Genomic DNA, 10,921 nt, shown 5'->3' on the forward strand with positions numbered 1-10,921 from the left:
CCCCATTCAATTTATCTAGCTTTACAGCAGCTAAATAAAATGTATTGTTTGCATTGTTGGATTTTTTGGAGCCTGAACTCTAAAGAAGAAGGCAGTAAAGGTCCAAAACAAAAGCGCAAGCCAAAGTATCTGCACATTTCCCCCTTTTCCCCAATTCTTCCATCTTTTACTCATTTCACACTTCTGTTTTCCTCATTTCCCAGTGCCTTATGTGAAAAATGCTTACATGTGTGTGAATGCTTACAATCAAAAACTCATTTATACTTGGAAAAAGACGAGCCATCTCATTTTCCTTCGCCTCGACGCCGTTCTTTCTTTTCTTCCTCGACCCCCCTACCTTCTTTACTCGCTCCCCGCCATCTTGGCAACAACACTTTGATGGAGAATGCTTTAATTAATGCACTAACCACAGCGTTGCCCTCTAGAGATCGCATCCGGTCACTACCCATATTTACCATCATGTTATTTGCCCTCATGCTGCCTCTTTCCGTCTTGATCCCTCTCTCATTATCACATTGTCGGCCTTCACGTACGCATGACCTCATCACCAAGGCACCACCAGGGACTGCAGGCTTCATCCGGTCCCCTACAAACCGGAGGAAAAGTTTGACCTGCAGGGTATCAGGACAACACGAATGAAAAGTCTTAATGTTATTATCATAATATATGATACAATATTTATATCAATTATGTAATGTTTGTCCTTGCAAATGGGGAAAATATGAGTTACTATAGTAACAGCTCATTCACGTGAGCTTGTATTATAACGTTTTTTTATGTGTTGTTTGGCAGAAAAAACAGGAACTATCTGTGGTGGGAGGTTTGTTAGAAGATATTTATTTAAAATGATAGAAGGAGACTCCGGTGTTAGCAGTCTGCCGTGGGAAAGTCTTTTTGTTTTCTTGCTACCATGAAAAGCTGCATTTTGTTCTTTTTTTAATTTTTGGACTTTTTTTTACTTTTATAAAGTTCAACAGAGAAAAAAAATGATGAGAAGGCAAATATAAGAAAAAACTGAGAGCTGCAAGTAACTTGGCTTGCAGACATTTCAACAATAAATGTACATGAAAATGGATAAAAAAAAAAATTCTTTATAATTTCTTATAAAAAGTTTTACATATTTTTCGATCGCCTGTACATTTCTTTGGTTCATCTAATTTTTGGCTTACTTCACTTCTATTTCAGTAACGTCCCACTATTCATTCATGATTCGGTTATTTTCCGTCAATAACATGCCACGTGAATTCCATTTTGATCCTAACGTACGCTACACTAAACGATAAAACAAGGCAAGTCGAGTTGCACTGAACCACAAATGCATTCTGACAGAAACTAAAACGTTCGACCCATAAAGTTTGGGTCTATTTACTGTACAGAGCTATGAAAAGTGAAGAAAACATTACACTACATGTATTCGTTTGGCAGATGCTTTCACCCAAAAACAACCTACAATTGAGTCAGCATGCAATCCAAGCCTACAGGTGCACAGTTCAAAATTTCACTTCAGGCCCTTGCAGATCAGTTGGGTTCCCTGGACGTCTTCAGGATTTAAACTTCTCAATCACGAGCTAAATTTCTGCTGCCAAGAAAATGTCAAGAAAACACATAACGTCAGGTTCAGCGTCTCGCATCCGACAGAGGAATTAGCCTGATGTTGAAGTGTAGCCCTTAACAAAGCTCGTGACTTAATATCCTCAGCTCCGATTTGGCCTTTAGAAATAACAACCTGTGATTAAGTCATTCGAAAGTATGTTCTTTTCTCTTATTTATGGTTCTGATCAGTGTCGAAACAACGATCTCCTCTGTCCTGTGCGATCGACTGCAGGCGCCGATTGCGTCCTTTTGAAACTGCGTGAACATTTCAACAATACGCAGACAGTTAGTCAATCAGGAGCTTTTCTTGGCGAAAACAAAAGCTTGGCTTTGACCGAAAAAACAATAACGAACAATGGTGTTTTGAGCAGTGTCCAAGCTGGAGTCTGCACTGTCCACGGGCTCACTTTCACACATCCGGCTAAGAAGAACTAATGCTTGAGGGAGCAGGAAAGGAGATCTGGAACAGAGAGAGAGAGAGAGAGAGAGAGAGAGAGAGAGAGAGAGAGAGAGAGAGAGAGAGAGAGAGCACTCGTCTAACAGCATGGGTTACCGGAGGATAAAAAGAGATCCACACTCGTCTCTTTTCACAGACCGGACGCTTGTACAATACAATCCCTCAATGATTGGTGTAAAATAGAACAACTTGACAGATGTGTGGGCATGAAGCCATGGCCTCGGGCTGTCTACTGTAGATATTTTGCTTGTTGGTTTGTTTGTTTGTTTGTTTGTTTACTTTCTTTATTACAAGGCAATGAAAAACTAAAGCAAAAATGAACACTTTCTCTATTGTTCCAGAAAGGAGTTCACAACCTCATGACCTTCTGGCTCACGCTTTCAAGGTCGATTATCATAGATGCGAATTCCTTTCCTATTCAAGTGAATTGATTTATTTTTTATATTCGAAATGTATTTCTCGCCTGACTTCATTCCATTCGCTGAAGTTCTTTATTACTAGTGAGGAGAACAAAATGCAGACATTCACCAGCTTTAAATAAACACACAAGCATCGTGAGAGCACATGGTTCAGATCAACACCTCACACATCCTCCCAAAACAACCAGAAATTGATTTTTTTAAAATCCAGACATTTATCTCTGAATTTGCTGAACACCTCCGCCCTCTAAACAGATACACACGAGTTTTTCCAGCAACTATCATCATAACTGGGTTATGAAAAGTGCAGAATATGATGTCATAGTTATAAATCATTTCAAACCTTAATAAACTTAAAACCTTCTTTCCTTTTTGACGGTAATATAAACACAGACTAGGGGCTTCATTCGAACTGTAATGAAGTAACTGGATTTATATAAAAGTCTGATAAATAAATAAAAATCGACTTCATATACACAATCAACTGATGTTGTATATATTTATTTATTTATTTATTTATTTATTTAATCATTTATTTATTTGTTTGTTTGTTTGTTTGTTTGTTTACAGGACAAATGCAATTACTCCCGGCTGCCTGGGCATTTACTTTATTTACCATACAGACAATTAAGAGTTCATTCCAATGGTAATGTATTAGTTATAGAGTATATGTTATTGTTTGCTTAAAAATGTCGGATATAATTACAATTTTGTCAGAGACTATTATTCGGTACATGAAAAGAGAAAACCGATATCAAATATATATAAAATTATAAATCGAATCGTATTTAATTTAGCAATTTGATAATGGTTTATTATTTATAGCATGGCTATATATTTTTTATCGTTTGTGTATATTTAAAACTATTTTACTTATTATTATTATTATTATTATTATTATTATTATTATTATTATTATTATTATTATTACTTTTATTTATTTATTATTATTGTTGTTTATGTAATAATGCGAATCTTATATAATAATGCAATTTGATAATTGTTTATTATTTATAGCACGGCTTTTTTAATCGTTTGTGTATATTTCAAATGACAATTTTTATTTTTATTATTATTATTATTATTATTATTATTATTATTATTATTATTATTATTATTATTATGCTCCTCTGGGTCTCTGACAGCTTTCCCCGAAAAATTTCCCGTCACACGAATTCTTGCGCTAATCATTTTCGGTGTTTACGCTCCACCGAAGCCGACCTCTGACCCCGCCCCTAACCCCGCCCCAATTGTGTTTCTGGATCTATAGCGTGAAAAGGCCGGAGTCGGGCTCTGTAGTGCGCATGCGCTGGGTTTGCGTCCGCGCCACATCGTAAAGATAATGAATAAGGTTAATAATGATGGCAGAACGCGCACGCGCATTTCGGGTGAGAGCTGAATTGGGGGGTGTCTTCACAGCTGGTTGTGGGTACAGTGCCATGCTGCTACTAATCAATATATCAATTATCCCCTTTCTTTCTTTCTTTCTTTCTTTCTTTCTTTCTTTCTTTCTTTCTTTCTTTCTTTCTTTTCTTTCTTTCCTTTTTTCTTTTCTTTCTTTTCTTTTCTTTCTTTCCTTTTTTCTTATCTTTCTTTCTTTCTTTCTTTCTTTCTTTCTTTCTTTCTTTCTTTCTTCCACACCGACACACACATGAATGTTTCTCTTTCTGCAGTATTTCAGCGCTTCTCGTCCTGCCACTTCCGCTATAAAGCCACACGTCCATTAGCACTGACTAAATAACCATTAACAATGTGGTGCCCAGAGAGAGAGAGAGAGAGAGAGAGAGAGAGAGAGAGAGAGAGAGAGAGAGAGAGAGAGACACCTGGCCAGGCCTCGCATCTCCAGGCAGCAGCATCAGCACACACACTTCTCCTCTGATACTCAGCTGATAATAAAAGTATTAATTGTACACACCGCCTTTAGCTCTAATTGTTCTGCAGACAGTGAGATCCAAAACAACGCGTCATTAAACTCTAATGAAATTTCATACACAAGTCGAAGTGGAAAAAAAAAACCTGACCAGCAAACAGGAATTTGAAGATATAACCTGTTTAATATATATATATATATATATATATATATATATATATATATATATATATATATATATATATATATATATATATATATAAAATGTGTGTGTGTGTGTGTATGTGTGTGTGTGTGTGTGTGTGTGTGTGTGTGTGTGTGTGTGTATTGAATCATTTGCATACCTGATCGAATGTATATGTACAATATTATACATTGAGATTTCTGTATAAATTCTTTTAATCTTGTTTGAATAAAATTATGTTTAAAATGTGCGTTTAAATAAAAACAATAGTAATAATAATAATAATAATAATAATAATAATATTTGTGATGAATGCTCACATCAAAATTAATATTAATATTATTATTATAAAATGAACAATAACAAGCTGAATTAAATTCACTTTTATTATTATTGTTTTGTGCAGTAGCGTTTTTTGTTCATTTTCTCAGCATAATTTCAGCACATTCATTATTAATAAAAGGTTTACAAAATACAAAAAAAAGGCAAAAAAAAAGCTATTTTTGTTATTCTTTTTTTATTCTTTTTTTTTTTTTTTTGAGACCACTGTTCATTTGCCGCTGTGTTACTGCTCCTGAGTAAACAGTAAGAGAGTCTGATGTACACACTGTGGTTTGGAAAGTCAAATCAATTTCTCAGTGAAGGATTTAAGTTGTGCGTTTTACTGCATCAATCGATGGCACTTCAGATAAGTGTTAAATATGCATAATAATAATAATAATAATAATAATAATAATAATAATAATAATAATAATAATAATATATTAATAATAATATACAAATAATAATAATAATGAAAAATTAATAATAATAATAACATTAATAATAATATATAATAATAAGAATACATTGATAATAATAATAATGAGAATATATATATATATATATATATATATATATATATATATATATATATATATATATATATATATATATATATATATAATATAAGATAATAATGATAAAAATAAAAATAAAAATAATATAATAATATAAAAATAATAATAATAATAATAATAATTAATAATAATACATAGGTACCATGTGGTTCATTAAAAAATAATAATTTAAAGTACATAGTTAAGCTACTCGGATAGAGTCCATACAAATATATATAGACAACATTTATGATTTAACATTAAAAAAAAAAACACTAACAATAATTACTTGCAACGTGAGAATTGCAAATTCACCCAATTAGTAGCAGCTTCGATGCCAAAACCACCGCCTTACTGGTGCAAACAGTAAAATAATACGATTTGATTAAACGATTGCCACTGCAAAATATTTTTACAATCGGATCTGTTTTATTTGTTTCCGAAAAGAATTCAGAAATCAGCAATTTAATGCAGATTCCATAATAACGGAGTGATAAACTGCACAATTCTTTGCTTAATTTTCTTAATTTCACTGGAAATCATTTTTCAAAATGAAAACAAAAATAGTAACTTTACGATCACACGTGATTTTACACAATGCATTATGATATTCTAATGTCTAATTATTATTATTATTATTATTATTATTATCATTATCATTATTATTAGGCTGTAAATGTTTCAAGATAAAATGTCAGAGAAAAGTCATGTTATAAAAATATGTTATTGCGCGCGCAATCAGCTTCACTGTATGCATTTATTACCAATTTCGGTTTCGGAAAAAAAAATTCTAAATATTTTATGTTCTGGAACTGATTCTTTTTTTCTTAGGAAAACGTGTTGGTCATGAAACGTTAGAAACCTGAGACGTGCTGTTTATATCTGGGGTTTTGCACTCGAAGTGCCCCAATAGCGCGCGCTCGTTGCGTCTTTCGAAATGCTGAAATAAAAAATAAATAAATAAATAATTGTAAATAATAATAATAATAATAATAATAAATAATAATAAAAATAAACCCAGACCTGATTATCTTCATGGACCTTTTTTAAAGTTTTTTTTACTTCATAAGAACTGTTTCTACATTTTTTGTTGTTGGAAAAAGACGGCATGCAGACTGTAATTACAAAATTGTATCTTATTTTTTTGCTCCTTTATTTTTTATTTTGTTTAGTTTTTTTTGTAGGTTTATTTTTTAATGTTTTAATTCAGTTTAGTCCAGGTTTCAGTTTAGGTTTTTCTCCGCGATTTTCTGGGTAATAAGCGCTGATCTGGGTGTAGATTGGGTGATTATAACAGATAATTGGATGAGGGAGAGGTTGATGGTGTGTGTGTGTGTGTGTGTGTGTGTGTGTGTGGTGGGGGAATGGGGCTGATGCGGAACTATTCCGAGCATGTGCAGCCGCAATGTGAAAATGATCACCATGCCGTGACACTACTAGTGAGGACTGATGGTGCACTAGGGTCTGCGGGTTGCCAGATCCAATATAACTCCTACCATCTATACAAAGGTTTAAATATTCTTAATTTGAATTATATCAAAGGTCAAATAGTTTATCAATTGACCGTTAATTTAAGTTTCTGAATGTAAACAGCATCTTTAGGAAGATAGGAAATAGACATGCTTTATATTATGGTTAATCTGGCAACCCAGGCGGTTGCTCGTTTTGCCACATTAGGGCGGCATGCGCGCCACGAGGGGCAGGACGGTGTTACTGCGCGCTCTGCGTTCCTATTGGTCGCCTGGTTTGGTGATTGGCACGCGCCGGTCCTGCCCCTTTCAGGCCCCGGTTATTGGCGCTTTAACCGGTGTCGGTCGCTGTCTCTCGGTGTCCGCGTGCGCAGGTCGAACGTGAGCGCTTCTCGGATTCTTTCAGTCTCGCGCGCGTTGTGGTAGATGTCCCGTGACAGTGAATGAAAACAAAACAAAAAAAAAACAAAAATCACCGACTCAGATTTTTAGGTGCACAAGTGGATGCTCTCCGGGTTACGTTTTCTTTTTCTATTTTTTTTTAAAGAATGGCCGAGAAACGTCGGTCTCCGTGCACCATGAGCCTGAAGGCGCACGCTTTCTCGGTGGAGGCGCTGATCGGCGCGGAGAAACGGAGGAAACTCGAAGACGAGGAGAGCGAGGGCTGCTTCGGGGAGCTGAACGAGGTCGCGAGCCTGGCCGGGAGCGCGTGCGGCGCCGGGCGGATCTGTGACACGGACTGTGACGCATCCCGTAAGTTCCTACCCCGAAAACCGAGTGTTTCTCTTGGTTTTTTTTTTTTTGAGATCAGATCACAGGAAGCAAAGACACTCAGATGATGATCAGATGATCAGATGGACAGATCTTTTTTTAAATAATAGACTTTACTCTAGAAACAAAGTGGTGTGCGTTCTGCAGACGTGAACAGAGTGTCTAAGGATAGTGTTTGGATCAGACGCAGATTAGACACTAGGCCTGAGTGATCAGAGCTCTGAGATTAGATTTCTTTAGTGGGAGGGGGATTTTTTAAATTTAATTTAAAAATAAAAGCGCAATAATGATCAGCTTTAATGTCGAATGGAAGCAAAATTCTTACAAAATCACCCAAAAAGCATCAGAAAATAGTTTGAGATCAGTCAGTTTTTAAATATTATATTAAAGAAGAGATGATTGATTTTATGCATATATAAAATATATATATTTTGAGGGTTTTATATATATATATATATATATATATATATATATATATATATATATATATATATATATATATATATATATATAAATTCTATAACTAACATATAATTTAAAATCTATCTTATTTAATGAAAACCATCACTAATCCAAATGCTCATATTTATTATTATTATTATTATTATTATTATTATTATTATTATTATTATTACTAATATTATTATTATTATTTTATTATTACTAATATTAATAATATATAAAGTCTTTGCAATTGTATTGCAATTCTAACAGTTATATTATATGGTATATGTTCAATGACAATAAAATTGGATCTGGTCTGATTGCAGAGATATTAGATTAATTAGATATATGTGTATTAGAATGTTACACTCAGGCTACAGCTCTCTGGATGATACACACCTTCTCTTAAAATCAGCCGAAGGAAAGAAAACAAAAGAGGACAGAAAAGAAAAGAAAAGAAAAGAAAAGAAAAGAAAAGAAAAGAAAAGAAAAGAACTAAATAACAAACTAAAACAACAACAAAAATAATCACACAAGCTGAATGTGTTTTAGTTCTGTATAAGATTTACTAAATATATACTGAAGAATATGTTGGATTAATATTACTATTTATATGCTATTTATGTTGTTCTGGCTGTTGGATCAGGAGGCCTGGTAGATCAGGAGACATGTGCAATGTGAAACAACTGAAAATCCTTTTACAAAATATTTTTTCCGACAAAATGAATTGAATGCAGAATTTTGTGTTTCCTGCTTTAAGCCATTATTACTCTTTATACTGGGTCGCGTGCTGACTAAATATTCGGTATGAAATCATTTCCAATAAATAATTAACCTGGTAAAGTAAAAACAAATATTTTAAAAAAAGTATAAGAAAAGACGCAAATACAAGCAATGCAGTATTTTATCATCATCATATTTTATCATTTATCATTTTATTTCATCATCATCATCATCATAGTGGTAGTAGTAGTGTAAAATTATAGAATAGTAGAGAACTGGGCGCATAAACAACAACAACAACAACAGTAATACATTATTATTGTTATTATTATTGTTTTTATTTATTTATTTTATTATTATTATTATTATTATTATTATTATTATTATTATTATTATAATGTGTGTGTGTGTGTGTGTGTGTTAGCGGAGTGTGAAGACGCGGGCTCGGACAGCCCTCGGCCGGCGTCACGGAGCTCGCAGCTGCTCGCGTCACCGCCGCCGCCGACGGGAGCGCGCGGAGCAGAGGAGGCGCGCGTGGAGCTGCAGGGTTCGGACCTGTGGAAACGCTTCCACGACATCGGCACTGAGATGATCATCACCAAAGCAGGCAGGTGGGTCCATGCGAAACAGTGGTGTCGGTAATAGCAAAAAAAAAAAAATGTATATGCAAAAAATATTTTAGAAATGTATATATATATATATATATATATATATATATATATATATATATATATATATATAAAAGTTTGGTGCTAAATGTATGTTTATACTTTTATATTACTTATATGCATTCATTATATTAATTTTCTCTTGCAGGCGAATGTTCCCTGCAATGAGAGTGAAAATTACAGGACTGGACCCTCACCAGCAATATTACATCGCAATGGACATCATCCCCGTGGACAATAAACGTTACAGGTTCCAAACTAATTCTTATTTATTCATCAGTGTATCCCTTTATGCTGATAAAAACACAGCCAAATAAAAATAAAAATATAACTGCAATGGAATGCAAACACACTCAGTGGTTTTCGATCAAATTCACACACTTTAGTCAGTACAAATGGTGCTTAAGAGCGTTATGACCCTGACTGCCCTTTTGGGTGTGTAACCTTTAGGATGTGAAGGTCAGGTAACAAATGCAGGCCAAACAAATGCACACCACTGCTCAAATGCTGAACAGAGGCCTGTTTTCTTGTGTGAGATCAACACTAACTTGTGTTTTCTTTTTTCGGTTGTTTGAAGATACGTGTACCACAGTTCCAAGTGGATGGTGGCAGGGAATGCGGATTCGCCCGTACCGCCACGTGTGTACATCCACCCGGACTCTCCTGCTTCTGGTGAGACGTGGATGCGCCAGGTCATCAGCTTCGACAAACTCAAACTAACCAATAACGAGCTGGACGACCAGGGCCATGTAAGCAAACATTCTCTAATGGTGATTTTTTAAAATATATTTTGCAGAACTTCATTACGACTTGGATGTGAATAGAAATTTTGAAAAAAGCCTCACATTCTTTTTTTTTTTCCGCTTTCGGCTGTAGAGACAAACGTAGGCCCATTTGAAAGATTTCGACTCTGATCTTTAATGAGGTTAAATGTTATAATTAGAGCAGCCTACTCTTTTTTATATACCTGTTAAAGACACATGCTAGCGATTGTCACCCGGTGCGCATTTTGTTTTGCTGAATTATTTTAAAGACCTAAACATGTTGTAATGTGGAAGGTTGTAAACAAACTCAATTGAAAGCATTCCTGCAGCGAGCTGGTCCACAATGGCCTGCTCCGGCTTTGAAAACGCGAGCACGTGTGTTTTTATTGAAGTAGAAAACTGCGTCGGTAATTCCTTCATTTCACCCCAAACTCTAAACACGGATGCACGGGATAATGTTTTCCAGATCATTCTACACTCCATGCACAAGTACCAGCCGCGCGTCCACGTCATCCGTAAAGAGTGCGGCGACGAGCTCTCGCCTGTCAAAGCGGTGCCGAGCGGCGACGGAGTGAAGGCCTTCTCCTTCCCTGAGACGGTGTTCACTACGGTCACCGCCTACCAAAACCAACAGGTAACTCACACCGGACTCCTCATAGCTTCAGCCTCATCTCATGCCAC

The 10,921-nt window shown here is 35.0% G+C and overlaps 1 protein-coding gene across 1 annotated transcript in view; it reads left to right on the plus strand.

The window, feature by feature from the left end:
* Nucleotides 1-7,093: 7,093 nt before the first annotated feature.
* tbx18 (T-box transcription factor 18) overlaps nt 7,094-10,921 on the plus strand; it is a 10,654-nt gene continuing 6,826 nt past the window's right edge. The window contains exons 1-5 of the mRNA XM_046868829.1: nt 7,094-7,623; nt 9,233-9,419; nt 9,625-9,726; nt 10,054-10,225; nt 10,707-10,874. Of these exons, the coding sequence (XP_046724785.1) occupies nt 7,419-7,623; nt 9,233-9,419; nt 9,625-9,726; nt 10,054-10,225; nt 10,707-10,874 (834 nt within the window). The 5' untranslated portion in view covers nt 7,094-7,418. The remainder of the gene's footprint in view (nt 7,624-9,232; nt 9,420-9,624; nt 9,727-10,053; nt 10,226-10,706; nt 10,875-10,921) is intronic.

The sequence above is a fragment of the Silurus meridionalis genome, chromosome 16 (genome assembly GCF_014805685.1).
Source record: "Silurus meridionalis isolate SWU-2019-XX chromosome 16, ASM1480568v1, whole genome shotgun sequence".
NCBI lineage: Eukaryota > Metazoa > Chordata > Actinopteri > Siluriformes > Siluridae > Silurus > Silurus meridionalis.